This window comes from Phaseolus vulgaris, chromosome 3 (assembly GCF_051622355.1).
Source record: "Phaseolus vulgaris cultivar YP4 chromosome 3, ASM5162235v1, whole genome shotgun sequence".
NCBI lineage: Eukaryota > Viridiplantae > Streptophyta > Magnoliopsida > Fabales > Fabaceae > Phaseolus > Phaseolus vulgaris.
Genome location: NC_143500.1, coordinates 12,300,447 through 12,320,787, shown reverse-complemented (window position 1 = coordinate 12,320,787; position 20,341 = coordinate 12,300,447). Strand labels below are relative to the sequence as shown.

At 32.8% G+C, this 20,341-nt stretch overlaps 1 protein-coding gene and 1 long non-coding RNA gene across 3 annotated transcripts; one reads left to right on the top strand and one right to left on the bottom strand.

Annotated features, from left to right (window-relative positions):
- Nucleotides 1–1,244: 1,244 nt before the first annotated feature.
- LOC137806601 (uncharacterized) lies at nt 1,245–4,302 on the top strand. Its single transcript, XR_011080371.1, has 3 exons — nt 1,245–1,458; nt 1,794–2,265; nt 3,796–4,302. It is a non-coding gene; the product is annotated as an uncharacterized LOC137806601 (long non-coding RNA).
- On the bottom strand, nt 1,611–7,817 carry LOC137806600 (transcription factor MYB124). 2 transcript variants are annotated; one of them, XM_068606805.1, is made up of 13 exons: nt 7,524–7,817; nt 6,793–7,035; nt 6,640–6,686; nt 6,481–6,537; nt 6,293–6,365; nt 5,545–5,600; nt 5,269–5,448; nt 5,013–5,191; nt 4,734–4,879; nt 4,055–4,188; nt 3,778–3,977; nt 3,387–3,532; nt 1,611–2,251 (listed from the first exon to the last, which is right to left on the bottom strand). In XM_068606805.1, the coding sequence occupies exons 2-13, from the start codon at nt 6,952–6,954 to the stop codon at nt 2,141–2,143; spliced, it is 1,491 nt and encodes a 496-aa protein (XP_068462906.1). In that variant the 5' UTR covers nt 6,955–7,035; nt 7,524–7,817; the 3' UTR covers nt 1,611–2,140. The 2 variants fall into 2 exon arrangements, with proteins under 2 accessions (XP_068462906.1, XP_068462905.1); XM_068606804.1 differs by lacking the exon at nt 7,524–7,817 and having other exon boundaries at nt 6,793–7,388.
- Nucleotides 7,818–20,341: the final 12,524 nt, after the last annotated feature.

The window sequence follows — 20,341 nt, the reverse complement described above, 5'->3', positions numbered from 1 at the left end:
TATGTAATCCGAAAATCTTTTTCCAAATGCGTTTCCAGATTATATAATCCGGAAGTTATTCTATGGGGGTGGCACAAGAAGGATAAAAATGTATTTTCATGTTGTGTATGGAGGTGTCAGAAGAAGATATGGAGGTGCAGGAAGAAACAGTCAAAACATTAGATGAACTTTTTTTACCAAAATGATCCATTTTCTCTTTCGTATCTCTGTTTAAAAGACCATTTTCATGTTTCATTTTCACCACTCACTCTATTCTTGTTTTCCAATAGCACATGAGAGTATAGAAAAAATTATTCTTCAAATGTGGTGGAAAGTGATGTTTATAGAGATCTCACTTGTGAGCAAGAATAACCAAAATTAGGATTGAGCAATCACTTAATGAACCTAAAGCTTTGATTGAAAATTTCGGGTTCAAATGAGAAAACTTAAACACTAAGAACATAATTTGATTGAATTTCAACTTGTGTCACATTTTTAGAGTTCTTCCAAAAGTGTATATTGGGGTTTAAGTTTTCTTGCTTGAATTCGGAATATTCAATCAGAACTTGATCTCTACCATTTGAAGCACCAAATTAGGAATTCATTAGGATCAAAGAATCACTTCACATCAATCGAATGTAGATTAGGATTTACGTTTTTTGGTTGAATTCGGAATATTCAATGAGAACTTAACTTGTTCTCTACCATTTCAAGGACCAGAACAATAACTTCCACATTAATTGAAGTAATGACCCTAAAGCTTTGATTGAACTTTCAGGTTCATTTGAGAAATCATAAACCCTAGGAACATAAATTTATTGATTTTCAACTTGTATCCCACTTTTAGAATTCCTCCAAAGTATAGATTAAGGTTTATATTTTTTTTGCATGAATTCCAAATATTCAATGAGATCTGTTCAAATAAAGAAACCTTGTTAAATATTTGAACGTGATTTTGTTCAATTAATAAGATCTGTTATCGGGCTTATATACAAGGCTTGATATTGTTCAAATAAAGAATGTAGTTTGAATGTCATTTACTCTTCTTCCAGATCTGGAAGCTCAAATTTCAATAGCAATGATTACAGACAGTGGCATTATAAATTTTAAAATCAATTAACGCGTTTACTAGCTCATTTGTTTAAGTGAATTGAATTTGAGTGAGTTGGTTGGTCAAACCAAATGAGTCAAAGTGTGTCTTTGGTGGCCAAAGTTAACAGCAAAGGTATGCACTTTATTTTGTAGGACGTTCCCTCTCTCTTTTTACCAACTGCTTTTACCTTGTTATCATCATTATCAGCTCCTGTATTCTCCCACCAACCATTAACCCCTTATCCTAACTAAATATAAGAATGCAGTGAGTGTGGAATTATTCTTCCACCCAGCACAAGATGATGCTCCATGGCAAACAAGCCGTATCAAAGAGAAAGGTATGCTTTGCCTCTATCAGGTCAGGGGGCAAGGTGACATGAAAACTCTGTAAGTATATGATTTACATATTCTCCATTTCTTGTTCTGTTTTCATGATGCTTCATGGCCTTTGCTTTACCATTTTCTTTTATTTACCTGGAATATAAGTCTTAGTTTGGAGAATTTTACAATTTGATTGAGCTAAAAACTGAAACAGTATCTGCACACCAAACCAAATGCATTTCCACTCACTTATGATTAAGTTTCAGTACATCAGAACCAAAAGGGAAAAATATTTATTAAATAACCTATGCACACTCCAAACAACAAATTAGAATCCAAGTTCCCACTGTTAAGTTTCTTCTCTCTCTTCTATCTATGCTAATGTATTCATACACACTCAGGAATCATGATGCTACTGATTACACAGCAAGCTCTGTACAAAATTCGGACAAAATGCTGATTGCTGGATTGGAGAAAAACAAACCCAGAACAATATCAAAATAAAACAAACCAAAGAATGACACACTAAGCAAGCCAATTTTATGTGCAAGTTTCAAAAAGGTAACTTTTGAGATGTTAGATATGTTGGATGGCGGCAAGAATGTATCATAACATTCTTGAGGAACAGCATATGCCTTTCAAAACTTTAGGCAGATTGAAATCATATTTTTTCTCCATATGCCAGAGATTACTGCCAAGGATGAGAAAGTAGGATTCAAAACGGATCAATATTTGTATCTCAGATGGTTTATAGACTTGGTAGTAGGGCTCTTTTGCAGGGTGGCGGTTGTGATGAGTTGGCACTTGGGTTGATGGATGGAGATTCCACTCCTAGTGTTTTCCTTAAGAAGTTCCTTTCCTGAAAGAATAAAGGTTAGTCTTCAGTGTCAAACATCGATATATTCTAATACTAGAGAAAAAGCGAGAAGTGCCATTACCAACGACAAACTAGAATTAAAAAAATCAATGTGTGAATAACATCTAACAGCTTCCACTAATCTTGCCACAAAATTAAATATTATTTGCAAGATAAACTTTTTCAAAATACTTCTAACTTATAAGAGCAATATAAGAAGGACAAACAAAATGAGTTTCTCTAAATAGATGATTTTTAATTCATATATAAACTAATTTTACTTTATGGTTAGTCTTTCCTTCGTATTTTCTTCTCCAATGAGTGTTTATGGAAAATTTTATCCAAACAAACCCTGCAGTTATATCATTATTATGCGCTCCAATGTGAGTAAGATCTTACACAACTTAATCTGTATGCTAAAAAATCTAAATGTCTCAGAAAATCTCATGCCATATACACATATATCGTATTAGTTTTACCAGCACATTATATGCCACCCAAATACTTGATTACAAACAGGTTGTTCTTCTTCATTTACCTCTTTTTTACCTGCATCAACAATTTTAGGTAGGGATTGCTTAAATATTTCAAAAGCCCAATGGACTTAGAAGTAGAAATAGATGATATTAGGAATACTTGAGTTAAGGTGCCTACTACGGTTTCATGGATTGAGTATTGAAACTAATGATGAAAATAAAATGCCACCATTATTTGATTTATTATTGATAGATTAATATTTAATATATAATAGGCATTCATCTTACTAAACTAAAAGGAAAAGACATGATTCCATTAATCCAACAACTAATCATGATTCCATTAGTTCACCGCTTTAACATGTCAATTTTGCATTGATAAGCTTCCCCTATAAAATCTCCACTACAACAAGCTCTACCATCAAGTTGAAAAGCTCCCATATTACTAATAATATATAATCATGCTAGTTATCATTATCAACATTATCAATATCAGATAACGGAAAATATCAGAGACCCTAAAAATCCTTTATGAAACTATAACAGAAATCATAATGGGTTCTGCGGTCAAAAGAAATACAATATATGCATATAGATCATTTTAAAAAAAATTATACAGAAATATAATCAATGCCCAAGTCCCAAGTTCATGGCTGACTTACACTTTCGGAAAATTGTGGGCTGGGAATTCCTGCTGCCAAGGATCTGAACAGAGGGGTTACTTGAATAGGGGAGCTGAACTCCAATCTTGATGAGGTAGAAACAATCAAGTCATTGTTTATCTGTTCCTCACAATATGGCAACATATCTGCTAGAATAGACATAATATTAACGCTTACCATTTATGGTATTAGCATATTGAAAAAAAGCATTTTATTTTAGAAAATATATAAAACTAGGCCTTCATATAATTTCCAGCTTAGGAATAACTAACCACTTAAGAGATTAAGTTATTATCTGGTTATTCATCATCTCTTTGAACATAATCTATTATATATGTGGTCAATTGTTACTAAACTGAAATTTTATTAAAAATCCTTTCCATTTATTTACCTTTATCCACATTTGCAGTACAAAGAACCCCTTTCTCATCTCTGCCTACTCCTTTTTCATCTCCAAGTTGTTCAGACTTCATTTCAGTTCCAATATCCTGATGCAATGGGTGCTCTGAATTATCACCGGCTGACTGACAAAGGAAAGTTGATTCTGTACTGTATCCAGAACTGCTTGGAGAGTCGTACTGTTCCACTTGCCTAGAACATATTCAGAAACTATTAGACATTTTGCAGAGGCCACAGGCGAAACAATATTTTTAAAGATCTCAAAGTACCTCCAACAAGCCTGGCCTTCCTCATTACCGCTCTTCAAGTCCTTAGTGGTATCTTTATCTACAAGCCGTAAATCTGGAATCTTGTGACCAGGAATATCTGATTCTTTGTTTAGGTTCAGAAACTCTTGAAGAACCTGCCATCAGTTTAAACAAGTGTTAGATGAATTTAAAGGGTGTACAGAATAACATTTATCATATTTATATGCTCAAGTAAAAAGATATGTCAGCTCGTCATTGGTATCCTAAAATCAAGCTGAGTTTTCAATTTTTAGCAAGGCGATCTATTAACTATTTCAGAGTTCTCATTGGGAAGATTAACAACTTACTTGAATCATATTTCCCTTTAAATAATTGCTTCAGATTCATAATGAGATATGTTGCAAATGTTTTTAGTCAAGAAACTATAGGAGCATGCAATGCCTAAACCTTTTCAATTAACTTTTAATGCTTACCAGGGTGCTAACGAATTAAACAAAGATACATGTCAAGCGACTTTCAAAATTTTGATGCAAATAGGCTAGCACAACAAGTTACTTCTTATGTTTACTTCTAAAGATACAACCGGTACTTTTAGGGCTTTACTCTTCACAAAAACTAGCAAGTTCATTTTTTAAAGAAGAATATAATGTGTTCAATATTCAAAACTGAAGAAAGTCTAGAAGAAGTTATAACGCCTCACCTTCCAAGTGTGTTCAAGACTTTGGTCCATGTTTTCAGTATCAACTTTTAGAGCTAGTGAACTTAGTAACTCTGCCTGTTCCATCAATACACTTCTCTTTGGATCATCCCTTTTGAGAAATGTTCCTTGAATCTGGTTATCTTGGGCTGCAGAAGCATTATAAACCATCTTACAATGAGAGGAGGGCTGAAGTTTTGTTCGCTGAATATATTAACTATATCATGTTTTGTGTTTCAAGTTTTACTATTCAAAACTAAAGTTCAGTTTAAAGATAACTACCAGAATTAAGCTTGGGATTGCAAACATGCTGCTGGTCTGGCAAGCTGTTTGAATTATTGGAGTTTTGAGCTAATACTGCAAATGGTGCTCTTTGCTGTTGATTTATTGGAGCTCCATTTCCTAAATGTGATCGGTCCCCAAATTTGATCTTTTCTGCATCATCAGGGATATGGGCCCTCCTATATAGCCATAGGATAACATGTTAACACTTCTCTTCGTAGAGTTTGTGTATTTTGATACATAGAGTATACAATACCTCATCTTTTTAATAGGTCCTCCAGATTCAGCTGTTGTATCCATGTTATTATAACGTTCAAACATAATTCTCTTGTTATTTGAATTGATGTATGATGTGCCGTTCTCTTTTGCTAATGCTGCATATTTTTCTTTCTTTCTGCAGAGTGTGGAGAAACGGTTTTTCACAGCATTATCCGTCCTGTACAGAAAGCATTGCATTAAATATTAACCATTAATAAAATGGCTATCATATATTCACATGCACTAAAGAAGAAAAGAATCATTTTGTGGTTACCTGCCTGAAACCACCTTTGCTATTTCTGTCCATCTGTTACCAAATATTTTTTGAGCCTACAGAGAAAATGGCAGGAAATAAGATTATAAATGCCTCATTTTCTATGTGTAGTGAAGTATAGTTGATGTTATCTTCCGGAGTATGCATATATACATATGAGATCAGGGTTGATTGGTTGTAACCAACTCCTGACAGTAGGCTATGTTGCTTCTCAGTGCTTAAGTGCGTCAATAGATTGTGTTCTGGCCAGTGAAGACAAAAGGGTCTTATAATGTGGGTTTGGTCATAACTCATTCCTATAAAATCAACTTGTAAGGAGAGAATAATCCAAGTTATACACAAAACATGGTCATAGTATTGGTCAATGTGAATCTCCACCACACTCCCTCATATTAAAGACTAGATATCTTGACTGTGAAGTTTGCAAGACTTTGCAGATAGTCCGGCTATAGCCCAGTAGCAAGTGCAGGATAAACTCAACAACAATGACAGGATAAACACTTGTATCATTTTAAATTTGGGTTTTAGGTCTAATTCAACTCTACAGATTTAACTTGTAAGTTAAGAGTTGTCTCTCAGTTGTATCTTTTATTTTAGTCATACTACTCATTCAACATCTCCAACAAAAGGAAAAACATGAACTCCAATTTTTTAAAGTTCCATATGCTTCTATTATAAATTAAGCTTGTTAATTCCCACTGCAGCCGTGTAGATGAGAGTGGGTTCTGAACACAGGGAGCATCATTACCTCACATAAGAGCATGTCTTCCTCAGCTGACCATCCACCTTTCTTGAAATCAGAATTCAAGTACGTGTACCATCTGAAATTTGATTAGTAATAGAAGCATCAGAATGGTAGTAACAAAGAACCCAGCAGATCTCTTGAATCAGTGAAGATCAAAATCAAAAAATTGTGGACAATTTAAAAAACTTCACCTTCTTCTGCACTGTCTTGTCGTTTTGTCTTTAAACTTAGATGCAATAATTGCCCAACTGCATAAAAATTAATTACAATACAAAGCCCTTTAATGTCACTCATCAAGGAAGAAAATAGTGTGTACCACAAAAGAAGAATTAATAAAGAAGAATGAGTACTTTTCAGTTCCATGAATACCAATCCTCTCCCTTAGTATATCATCCTCCTGAAAAACTCGCTTATCCATTGTTAGAACTAAGTAAATGACATATAATGGCAAGTAAACAGAAGAATTAAAATAAATGTAGACAGCTAAAGAGAGAAAGAAACACCTCTTGAGTCCAAGTCACAATGTGACGCTCCTTCTTTTTAGATTCCTCGTTGTGCTCCTTCTTTTTAGATTCTTCAACGTGCTCCTTCTTTTTAGATTCTTCACCGTGCTCCTTCTTCGTGGACTCTTCATTATGGTGCTGCTTCATATCTTGCGGCATCATTTACTTCCGAGAGTGCTTATTATTCTATCGGCGTCCCTCTCTTCTTGAGGCTCCTTTTGCCTGAACCGGACAACTTGCATGCTGAAGCCAAAGGTTTATAATTAGAAGCTTTTATGTTTTGCAAAAAAATCGAAAAAGAAAAGAAAAAGCGAAACCATCACTTCTCCCTTCTCTTTCATATCCACCTTTACACCTTAATAAGCAAAAACCACATTCCCAAAAGCCCTCACCAAAAGGTATTCAATGGAAAAGGGGAAAATAAAATTGCTATTATCCTCAGTGATCAAAGGCAGAACAAAACAAGAAAACACAATCCAAAGTTAAAATTAGAGAGCCAGAGCTACATGAAATAGAGAGATAGAAAATGGGCAATGAAAATACTTAAAAGGGGTATATGGGATTGGATCAAAATCATATTCTTATCCAAACCCAACAAAGCATCAACTACCTATTTATTTCAAGGAGTACTGGTATGTAAAAAATAACCCAGAAATGGTGGGGGATCTAAACAAATTGATGAACTTGGAATATACCCAAATGAGTAAAAGAAGGGTCAAATTGACAAATACCTCAAATACAACTATGTTTGGACATGTGTTACGTATTCTTGAATAAACAGATAGCAGGAACACAGAGAGTAGAGAGAATCGTATGAGAAGCAGTGAGGAGAGTGAAGTGAGTCTTTTAGACCGAAGTACTAAGATTGATCTGTGAGTGTCCGAGTAATTTCGTTGTTTTGTTTTTCAGTTCTTTCTCTCTCTTACTTTTTTGAAAACGGTCACACACCCTCTGAGTTGGTTGGTTCTCTTTTCTTACAAGAAAGAAAGAGAATAGAAAAATGGTGGTGAGTGAATGCAAAACCTAAGATTAATTAATACATTTTATGTATTTATTTAATAGTTTTAAATAAACGGATAGTTGGGGTTAGTGCGCGGGCATGAGGGGAAGTTTGAATAAAATGCTGAATTCTATGAGAAGACTTGTGCTGTGGCACCTCCTAACGTGCATTGTTCAGTCTATATTAAAGCTCTCCTGGATTAGTGTGGCATACACTATTGCACACGACCACTTTCTCCTTTTGGGTTTTTAAATTGGTGTAATTTAAAAAAAAATTTGAAAAATTTAGTTATATTTGTAAATTTTGTCAATATAAGACTTCGTGAATAAATTTGTACATACATCATACAAGTTTGAATTTTTTTTTTATATAAAAGTTTTTACATTAGGCATTATTATGCAACTTCACATCCTAGTTATGCTGACACCTCAAGTAATAACTATCATTTATCATCATATGAAAAAAATATTATTAAAAAAACAAAAATGATACATAGGTAGACTATATCTATTCATAAAGAATTTTAAGAACATACTAGATGGTAGCCTATTATACCAATAGAAAGATTTTCTATGAATAAATCCTAAATTAGCCAACTTATTAGCACACACATTTCCTTCACGAAAAATATGAGTAACCCTAAACCTAATTTTCCCACAGTAATTAAGACAAGTATTTCATCGATTACGAAACCAATGAACATTGGTCCTAGCAATAAACACAGCACAAACCAAAGCAGAATCGTATTCCAGCCAGACATTAGTAAGCTCCATCTTTTGAGCTTCCTCCATAGCATGTATAACCCCATAAAACTTAGCAACCAGAGCAGTTTGAACTTCAAGAAACGCAGAGAAAACTCCAATAAATTCCCTCATACTCCCACAGAAAATACCTCCACAAGTAGCAAGACCAGGATATGTTGAACCAAGTGGTGTTCAAGCTTTGAAGAATCAAAACCCTTTGAAGGATGTTGAAGCCTTGGTTGTGCTTGTTGTTGCTGTGCTGGTTTAGTTTAGTTCTGGGGTAGTTTGAGTGTTGTAATCCACCCCTTGATCGAATTTAAAGAATAGGCATTATCAATCTTTGTGAAAGTAAAAATGTTTTTCAAACTAAGTTAAAACAACTGATTGTTTTGTCGAAACAACCGATTGTTTATACTTAGATGTTTTGAGAAAAGATTGAAAACTGTTTTTCAAATGGTTGAGCTGTTAAAACCAAAACAACCAATTGATTCGAGGAAACAACCGATTGTTTGTTTTGGGACCATAACAGAAAAACTGTTTTATCTTTGACTGAGCTTTAAATGATTTAACTGCTTACGCTCCAGTCATTAAATGCTTTGACCAATCATTAAATGCTTTCACCAATCATTAAATGCAATTAAAGAGTTTGTTAAGATTTGATAACAAACAACATCTTTGAATATATTCAGAAAAACAGATTTGTGAAACAAGATTTTTGAATAGAGTTTTCTGAGTTTTTAAAAGAGCTGAGATTGCTTAGAGTTTGTGATTGATCAAAGTGTGTGGAATAGGATTCTGCTTGTATTGATTTCAGATTATCTTCTGTAACAAGTGTAATTCTTGTACTCTGTGAAACAATTTTCGTTTCTGTGTTTGCTGAGATTGGCTGTGTGTTCTTGAGGGGATCAAGATCAGCAATCTTAGTGTTGGTGTGTTGGCCAAGAAGAGTGTGTGTCTTGAGGTGTTCAAGGTCACTTTCTTGGTTGTGGTGTAAGTGATCAAGTTGTGATTGCTTAGTGGATTTTCTCAGAGGGTTTCTGAGAAGACTGGATGTAGCTCTGGATTTGGAGTGAACCAGTATAAACATCTGTGTGCATTCTCTCTATCCCTAATTCTTTAAATTCAGTTTTGATATTTGTTAGCTGTTATAAACAACCGATTGTTTCGGTAAAACAACCGATTGTTTTTACTAGTGTTTTGCCTTTTGCTTTATGTTTTGAAAAACTGGTTTCTTAATCAAGGTTTTCTTGAAGTAATTTCATTCAAGGCTGAAAAGTGTGCTAAAACTCTCTTTAAACAATTCACCCCCCTCTAGTTTAAAACCATATATTCTAATAGCAGCTCCATCAGTGTTAATTTTAACCCAGCCTGGTGAAGGAAACTCCCATCTAATAGGAAGATGACGAAGAACTTTACCAGTACGAGTATTAATACCAAAAAACTTGATCATGTCGAAATCCAACATATCCTTCTTCATTGAAGCTTTAGACGAATTTTCCACTAGACGAGTTAAATCTTTAATAACCGAAATAGCCCTATAAACCTCAATCTTATCCTAAAAATGAGCATAATTCCTCATACGCCATATCATCCAAATCGAAAAAGTTATCACTGCAAGTTTAATCAATTTAACCATAGGACTACCATCACTCTTATAAAATAGAGAAGATCATCCTTATTAGAGAAATGAGAAGTAGCAAAAATCTGTCGAACCTAACTCCAAATATGCAAAGCATTAGAACATTCAAAAAATAAATGTTAAATAGATTCCTCGTGTTTTTCACAAAGAGTACACATAGAACAAATATGCAGACCTTTATTTTGAATATGTTTATCTGTAGAAAGGACTAGAGTTTTGGAAGGCAGAAGATATGAAGTCCAAATAAATTTACCCCAACCACAGGGAACTCCTGGAAAAAGTCCTAGCCGGTTTAAGAGTGAAACGACCATACTCAACTAGAATCCAATTAAGAATATCCTGTTCCGCCCTAACCATTATATGACTAAAAAGATGAGGCATCTGCTGTAAAGACAATGAAATATTTCAATCACCATCTATCCAAAACTAAGAGACTGTATCCGGAATGCTAGTACCATTAGATAATCCTAATATATTTACTAAAGAAGTAGTACCACACAATTTATCATTTTGAATTTATAAAGATGTAATGTCATAAATTTAGTATGATTTTAATATAAAAGGAGATATTGTGTTTAACTATTGACTTTGATTAATGTTAATCAAGGTTTTCTTAATGAAGTGGTTTAAACATAATAATTTAAATTATATTATATTGAAATCGTAACGACTTCAGCATAATTTGATACGAACTGAAATCGTGTATGAGATTCTTATAACATAGATAAAAAAAATGTATTTGATATTTTAAAATATTTTTTTATATGAAAATATTCATTGTGAAATTAAAAATTAAAATTATGTAATTAGAAAATAAATAAGAGGCTGATGTATTTTTTTAGAAATTATAAATAATATATATATATATATTAAAAATATAAAAGTTGGTAATTAAATGTGGAAAAGTGGAAAAAAAGGTAAAACTGTAAATTTGACCATAAAATGAAGAAAGAAGGAAAGTTTATAATGAAAATTGTAATCAATTTATAATATGAATATTGTTACATTACATCAAGTGAATTATCTATTAGAGGAACTGTTACAAGGCGATCTTTTTGTTTGTCTTTTAAGTCTTTGTGGAGGGTGATGGTAGGAAGGAGGTGGAGGTGAATAATCATTGTTGCACCTTCATTTTGGATCCTTGTGAGGTATTGTGGGATAATAGTGCATGAATGATGTCAGAGAGGGGTTAAGGTCGAAGTTCTAAACATATTTGGTGGACTGGAAAAAATATCTAGTTGGCTGGGAAAAATAGTGTATGTGTGGGGAATCTATTGCTGTGGAGAATGAAAAGATAAGTGGTGATGATGATCCATGTATGTGGACATCAATGGTTGTTGAAGATTGAATTGACTGGATTAATGAACATGAAATTGTTAAATGTAAAAAGAAGACTCATTGTGGCATGTCATCCTGATGGAAAACAATTTCAAATTTTAGATAAATAAAATTACATCATGGAAATTAAAACAAAGTCAACTTGTATCGTCATCAAATGTCGGTTTTGGAGGCGATATGTATCAGATAGTATGGTTAATGTATCATTGCATGTTTGTTGTCGTGTCACGCAAATGATCATTTTCGTTGAACAGAATACCTTGAATGAGACAATTATGTTTATCAGTCCACATTATTATCCACCTTTTGATGGTACTCTAGTCAATATTTGTTAATTTCACCTCTCATATCTTCTTTGTGCAATTAATCTAAGTTTAATGGGTCGAGTGAAATACCTTGTTAAAACCCAATTTTTGCATTGTTCGCCAACATGATAAAATTCAACAATGGCAAAATAAATTACAGGAAATATTGTCCTATTAATAGAAGAAACATCAACAGTTATTAAAGGAGCAACGTCTCCCCTTTTGTAAGGAGTCCACAAGAACTGCGAAAATTGTCATTAGTATGAGACAAAAAATGTTCTTAAGATTATATGTAGCTTTAATTTCATTAAGAACATGTTTGGGCCATAAATGATCTAACGTCTTCCTTATTAAACTCATTGTGCACGTAGGTGGATGTTGCCTTTGCGACGGTGCACGATATCACCTTATATAAACTATATATGTATTATAAACAAAGTAAAATTTAACAACAATTCGAAGTTTCATTTGGGAAAGTAATTGTGTAGATAAAAATATACCTTTTGTGAGTGGAAAACCAATTCATGCGGCAATGTCTTCACTAGTTAATGGATCAATTGATGGGGAAATACATTTAATCCATTCCCAAGCCCAACACTGCAATAGTAACATGAAATGTCTTATGTAGTCTTGGTTGAAGTCAATTTTGTGAACTAAAGCACAATAAAGACAAGTCAAGATCGTCGAACCACAACTATAATTTGAGACATGTGTTAAGTAATCCAATAATAAAAAGATACATGAGATGCACTCTGCTTGTTGATGTATTTGGCACCAGCAAACTCTCAATCAGTGAAAGAATATGCATTTGTACATGTCGAGCAATCACATCATTTGTTGCATCATCAAGGAGTTGTTGAAATTTTTTGTTCAGCCAAGATAATTTAATCGTGTTTCCTTTAATAATATTTAAGGGAGCTATGGATCTTAACAATTGTTGACACAGTGCAACCAAGTCACAATTGTTGACTCGAATGATAGGTTCACTATCAATGGGAAGACCCAATTGTAGTGTCACATTTTCTATGGTCACTATTGAATTTCCATGTGAAAGATGGAGGGTATTTATCTTTGTTCTCCACCTCTCCATTAATGCAGTGATCAAGTGATGATTGATGTTGATATTTGAAATCATTAGTAGTTATCCAAATCCAGCTACATTTATCAAATCCATCACTCGAGGATTCAAGAACTCAAAATGCACTCATATGGCATGTTGTCTTGGATGAAGTAGTCTTTCGATATCTTTTCATATTGCCTTTGTCACACTGGTGCAGAAAGGGTTACAACGACGGCTATATAGCCACATTTGTTTTACACGTAGTCTTAAATCGAAGAGATAAGAAGGCGATTATTTAGCCGCATTCGTAAATGCGATTTATAAATGCGTCTATGGTAAACCCTAAGGCAGCAATGGCAGCAACGACAGTGGCAACGGAGGCGGTAGCAACGATGGAGCAAATACGGCATAGCAAAAACCCAAACAGCAGGCAATGAAGCAGCGGTGACCTTCGCCAATACAAGAAAACAAACAGATAAGAGAAACAAAAAATATATATATAAACCAATGGTGAATAAGAAAGAGAACTCGAAATGAACTTACAATGACACAATGAAGGCTCGCAGAAGACAAGAGGAAGCATGGGAGAAAAAACAACAGAGAAAACAAAGCGCCAGAGAACCCTTCGTCAATGCAAGAAAACCAACAAATAAGTGAAACGAAATTTTTTTATAAACCATTGGTGAAGAAGAAAGAGAGCGGATCGAAACAAACTTACAATGGCACGATAACATGATGAAACTCGTAGAAGAAGAGAGGAACACCAGAGTAGAAACAGGGAGAAAACGCAAAGCGCCAAGAACAAAGAAAGTATGAAAGCGTAAGTGGCGCACTTCATAATTAGGGTAAAAAATGATTTAAGAATGCAGCTATTAGTAATAACTGCATTCTTAAATCAAAGTGCATGATTTAAGAATGCTACAAATAGCCACATAGTTAATCTCAAAAATGCCACCGTATTTTGAATGACAGCGGCTGACCCTAAAAACGCATTAAATAAATAGTCGTTGTTTATACATTTTGTCCTAGTGTCACATCTTTGTTTTACATGCACAATAATGACATATCATAAGGAAGTCACTGATTGGAAGCCATTGATATGCAAAATCTAACCTACTTTGACAAAAAATCATAATACATGACACATACAGGTAATCATGTTGCTTTCATTCTGACAACAACTGGCAATGGCACATCCAAGCATCTTTTAGAAAAATTCGGCATCAATGGAAAATAAATAAAAATTGAAACACCTCATATGTGCTTTTCAACTGTTCTTTTCAATGATCACATGAATTTGGACTTAACACATATAAGTTCCATTGTGGTCAATTCAGACAAGGAAAATCCTTCCATCCCAATAAAAAGTTTGATTGCTGAAATAAAGAATCATCATGGTTATTTAGTGACCTATAGAAAAGCCTAAATAGCTAAATAAAATGCTTTTGTAATGGAATCGCGACTAGGATGAATAATATAATCATCTTACAAAATGGTTGCAAGTTGTACAACAAAGTGTTCTAGGTACAATTGTTCAATATGTTACTCATCCATATGTTTTTGTTGTGTTCAATACAACCCTTCTTATATCTTTTAATGTGTCTTTTGGTCTTTCAAGCCATGCATTGATGGGTTCAACTATTGCAAGTCAATAGTTCAAGTTGATGGGACAACAATATTGTCAACATTAGAATCTCTAGATGTTGGTTGGGAAGGAACGATCCAATCTTAGTCTATTGCATACGCCATATTGTATTTAATTTCAACAAGAGGTTAAAATATTCAAAGATGAAAATAAAGTTAATAAACATGGGTATCTATATTCTTTAACTTTCATTATGCAATATTACAAATTCACTGCATGTTCCACTAATTTCATTTATGAAATGTCACAGGTTATGAAATGAACAACCTACTCTACAAGCAAAGTTATTGGTGATGTGATAAAAAATTTGACAAGCAGACTCTTAGATTGATCAAATACCATTGGAAAAGTGAACTTAGGTCTATGAAGGGCAAATGAAAATAAATCTAGCCAAAAACATGACTCTATTTTGAAAGGAGCATGATCCTTACCCATTTGTGTTCTTGTTAAGAGAACATTCGAAAGAACAAAGTCTTGGTTTGTTGAACGAGGGACCAAGATCAAGTGCATGTTACAATTATGAAATCAATATCCTAATGATGTTACTATTTTACTAAGAAAAAACGAACCACAATTTGCTATGTGTCATGTGCAAAGATATAATCGAGAAAATTCAGAGTTTGATGTTCAGGAGATAATCACTACCCAACTTTGACGTCAACCTATGTCATACACAACTAAAAAATTAACTAAATGGTGGTGTCATTGTGGAGAGTTTCAAGTTCTTCGGTTCCCTTGTCCTCATGTCATTGTGGTTTATTAATTTTTTCATTTACAACTAACAATATTTGTCGTCCCAGTGTACGATCTCCACAATATTTACAAGACTTATAAGGTCCAATTTAATCAAGTTCGAAATGTGGTTATTGGTCTAGTTACACAAGATTAGTAACTCTCGGTTTTCTCATATTTTTCTAGGCTAATTGCATTTCTTTGTGGTTTCTTTGGTTCTTATTTTCTGTTCTTCGTTTAGATTTGTATTTTATGTAGAAAATTAGAGTTTTTAAAAAACATAATAAAAACTTCATTTTTCTGCTTAAATTTTTCTTGAACTGTCTAACAGTTGTTTCTGATCTTTTGAAGGAACATTTTTCGAATTGGTCTTTGACGTAATGAGCTTTAATGAAGATACTTATACTATAAAGAGTGGAAAAAAATGAATTGAAAGAGTGAAAATTTACAAAAATAGGCATTCGACAATCAAAGGTCAACAGTCAATAAAACAATAGATGGTCAAGTAGTTCGTTGTAGATTAGTTTTTTGTGGGCCCGATCCAAAGTCCACCCATTTGTAAAACTTTAAAACTCTATAAATAGAGATTGACTGAAGAAAAACATATACTGATTAGATTAGAAATACTTAGGCGCGTCAGTAGTTGTAGTATTGAATTTTGTTTTTCTTTTTTGTAATTCATTTTGAATTCTTGTTAGTTTAAATTTATGCACTTTAATTTGCCACGCTCAGCTCATTTCAATTCTAGTTTAATTCTAGTTACACTTTACATTCCTACAATGTTTTATTTTACGTTTTCTGAACTTTAAGTTTTTGCCCTTTACATTTCTTGTTCTTTATGTTTCTCGCACTTTACTTTTTTTGCATTTTAGGTTTATGCAAATTATTTTTCCTACAATTTATTTTTCTCACCCTTTAAACTTTTACAATTTACTTTTAACGGTCTCGATTCCTTTTTCTCTTTTACTTTCACTCTCTCTACATAGAACCATTAGATGGTCTAGTATGCGATTGATAACTAGACAGTTTAATAGTTGTACGTAGCTCTTATGCACAAGTCATTGTAGTTTTTGCATAACATCTGTTAAAGGGTCTAGTAAGCGATTGCAGACTAGGCAATCTACCAATTGTGTTTCATCATTTTCATTAATTTTCTTTGTCTTTAGTTTACACTACATTTTACTTTTACATTTTTACTATTTTATCATTTACATTTACTTTTTACATTCTTGAATGTTGTTAGATAGTCTCTTAGACGATTGTATATAGACAGTTTAATATTCATTCTGCTTTAATTTTCTGTTTTTTTTTTCATTTCAATTTTAATTCTTTTCTTTCCCCCCTAATTTTAACTTTTTTAAGGAAAATATGAGCAATGTGAATATAACATGAGATGTGACTTTGGGGATTCGACATAGGTTAACCTTACCATATTAGGGAAAAACTTTTTTTATTTTATTTTGAAAACTGAACATGAGACTTATGAAGTCCAATTTCATTCAGTTCGAAATAAGAATTATTGGTCTACTTACGTGGGACCAAATTTCATACATGATCCCATGATGTAATGACATTGTATCCATAACGAAATGGATTAGCCAATTTCGAATAAGCCAAAAATTATTCTTATTGTCAGAGTGAAGGTCACAATAAAAGCAATTGTCCATATAAATAAGGTTGATAGTAAAATTTTCTTCCAATTTCCATTATTAATTTCTCTTCTTTCTTTATTTTTCCTATCAATTTATAGCTTCATTTTCTATCACTGTTACACAAAATAATCAAATAAATATTAATATATAACGACATAAAACTACAAGTTAATTTCCATGTTAATCCCTAATAACAATACTCAAAATAATTTCTATATTTTAACATGTTATTTATTATTAATTTTAGAAAATTGGCTATTTTTTTTAATAATTATGTAAAAAATTTACAGATAATATTTTTATATAAACAATTAATATTAATATATTAATATTTTTTTTATATAAAACCGTTTGTATTAATATCAACATCAACAATAAAATAATATCGTACAAAAGTTATATAAAGGGTGCACGACTTTAGTTTAATGTAAAAGTAATCGAAATTATATATGATTTCATTAAAATAAAAATAAATAAATTTCAATTAATATTAATCAAAATTATCTACATCAAATACAACTTCTTATTTTACATTAAAATCGTGTCAACACGTCTTTAACTTTTACAAATTTAAATTTATATTATGGATGTCCAACTTTTACACAATGAGCACACGACTTATCCATATTCATATGGATAAATTTTTTAAAATTTGACGATTTTAATAATATTTTGGTAAAATTGCATCAATTCGATTAAAAAACATTCTCCTCTACCACATCAGACTATTATTCTTTTACCCTCACGTGTTTCTTTTATAACTTTCTGATTAAGATTTGAACTGGATATTAATTCTTAATCTAAAATAAAATTAATTACATTTAAATCTCTTCAGTGAAAATTAAACTCCGAAGTATGTGTTTTATGAGTTACACCAGTTTGGTCAATTACACAGCTGTATTGTATTAATGAAGTGTGTGTGAAACTCTGAATTTTAAGGACACATCAGAATACATGACTGCATATGAAAACTGAATTTTAAGGACAGATGAGAATGTACGTGACCAAATAACAAGCTACACACCTTAGTTCATGTGCCTTAATATATATGTCATCTTAGTTCATGCTAAAGGCACCACTTTATTAAACTATGGCGTTATTTTATCTTCTTACTTTTGGTTTGAAAGTTTTAAGAAATAACCCTTTCACATTTTTTTTTAAAGTAAACCATCTTTTAATTCTCAAAATTGGAGTATATTCCGTGATCAACGTGAATTTATATAATAATTTTTTCCATCTAACACATAAAATATTTTCCTTTTTTTAAAAATTATAATACAAAATTCACAACAACAATGTGTACAAATATTTAAAAACCAATAAATAAATAAAATATAGTCAAACAAAGGAAGAAATTTGAAAAGAATTAAGAGAGTGGGAAAAGATTCCCACGTAAATTAAAAATGAAATAACTACTCATATTTTAAATATAATTATTTTTTTATTATAATATAGCTTCAGTGTACAATATATTTAATTATTTCAGTTATATATAATAAATAAAATCACGTAATATATATATATATATATATATATTACTTATAAAAAAGTTACAAATGGAACCTAACAAAAACTTCAAAATACATAAGCACGCTCATCCGTATGTTTATGCTAATATTAAAATTAATAATAAATATACTTCTTTTAAATTATTCTAGTGAAATAATCCCATTATTTCCTTAAATATTGAATAAAAAAGAAGAAACAAGTAAATAAAATCACGATATATTTTGTATTTATATAAATAAAGTGGGTCTAGATAGTACTTAAGATTGGATGAGGTTGTCGGTGTCGATTGCTCAGTTGTGCTTCCTTGTATTCTAGTTCTTCGATTCTTTTACTCTTTCATACTTCAACACTTCCACTCCTTAGCTTCTTAGCGCTCGATCAGGAGTAACCCTACAAAAGGTTCTCTAACGATCAAGTAAGTACTCTGTATTGAGAGTGTATGATATCAAATTGATAAAAATGTATCTTACTCTTCTATAAAGGCTTATTTATAGTGTTTGGTAATAAGCTATTTGATTAATGGGTCATATCTAACACACATCTTCAATAATCATTGTTAGCTGATTTCTTAGAGTGTCACCCAGATTTGTACGAAGGTATATCTAGAGCATATCTTCAGTAAATCAGTGTTAGTTGATTTTTGGGGTGTCACCCGGATTTAGCAGGGTGTGACCCAGATTTATAGGATGTTTCCTTACTTGTCGTTTATTGTCAATTTAGTCTTTAATGTGGTTGATCACCCGATTGGTCGGTCAATCGAGGTCGAGTGACGTGGCTCACTCGATCCCGACTGGTACTTCGAGGTATGAAGTGGCATTGACGCATTAAATGTTGTGTCAGAGATAGGACGCGCGTCACTCAATGTGTTGTTCGAGTTTTTCACTTTTTGATCGAAGAGATTTGACGGTCTATCAGACTGTGTCATTTCGAGTTCGCACGTTATGCACCCTTGGATTGAGACGAATCTAACGATGTCAAAGGAGACAACATTTTATTCCTTCATTTTCAAATATCTATATATAGGGTTCCATTTTGAACTTTGTTACATTTCCATCTACTTGCTCTGAGTCCAATCGTTAAAGAACTTTCGTTAAAGAACTTTCGTTAAAGAACTTTCTGAGTGTCAACCTTCTTCGTTTGAGTGTTTTAGATTGCTCTTCACCTTTGTTCTTCACTTTTGTTCTTCAAGAAGTTAATAATGGCTTCTTCTTCTGAGTCTTCTCGTGTTCCTTCTTGTTCTTTTTCATCCGAACGAACACATTCCAATCCTAGTGAGGCTAGGGATGTTGGTTGTTCTAGCCAAGCGGTTGACCTTGTTAGCCGACCGCCTTGCTATCTTAGTTATGAGTGGGTTGACCCACGTGTGCTTGATATTCCTACTCGTTTTAGGGGTTTTTCCGCTTTAAATGAGTTTCTTTCTAAAGTTTCTATGTTAAAATCGAACTCCCCACCAGATGTGGTTGCAATTGACAATTGTAATCACATCGATCGGGTTTGTCACGGTCGGAAAAATGGTCATCGTGACTTTTTCTTCGCGTATACTTGTCTTTTTAATGATTTACACATAACCCTACTCTTTGATGAGTTCACGATGAAGTCTTAGTCTCCTTAACGTTGCTCCTACCTAGTTGTATCCAAATTCGTGGGTGGCCCTTCAAGCCTTTAGGTTGATTTGTGATATCTTCCGATTGAGGTCATCCATACAGTCTTTTTTGTTTTACTATAAATTTTGGTTGGCTCATCCTGTGGGTTGGCTTTCTCTTTCAAGCCGTCTGGGCATCATTCTTTTTGCTTCCTATACCTCGTCTTATAAGAATTTCAAAGAGAGAGGTACTTCAAAATCTTTATCGAACCAGACGATAAACCTTAGTTATATTATTATGAGGGTAAGCCTAAGTTTCCATTCCATTGGACTCAATCACCTAC

Excerpts from the sequence above, each read along its gene's own strand:
- LOC137806600 (XM_068606805.1), bottom strand. The coding sequence starts at position 6,954 with ATGATGCCGCAAGATATGAAGCAGCACCATAATGAAGAGTCCACGAAG. Across the intron at positions 5,449-5,544 it reads GCAAAGGTGGTTTCAGGCAG|GACGGATAATGCTGTGAAAA; the intron begins GTAACCACAAAA and ends CTTTCTGTACAG. Across the intron at positions 4,189-4,733 it reads GTCTTGAACACACTTGGAAG|GTTCTTCAAGAGTTTCTGAA; the intron begins GTGAGGCGTTAT and ends AACTGATGGCAG.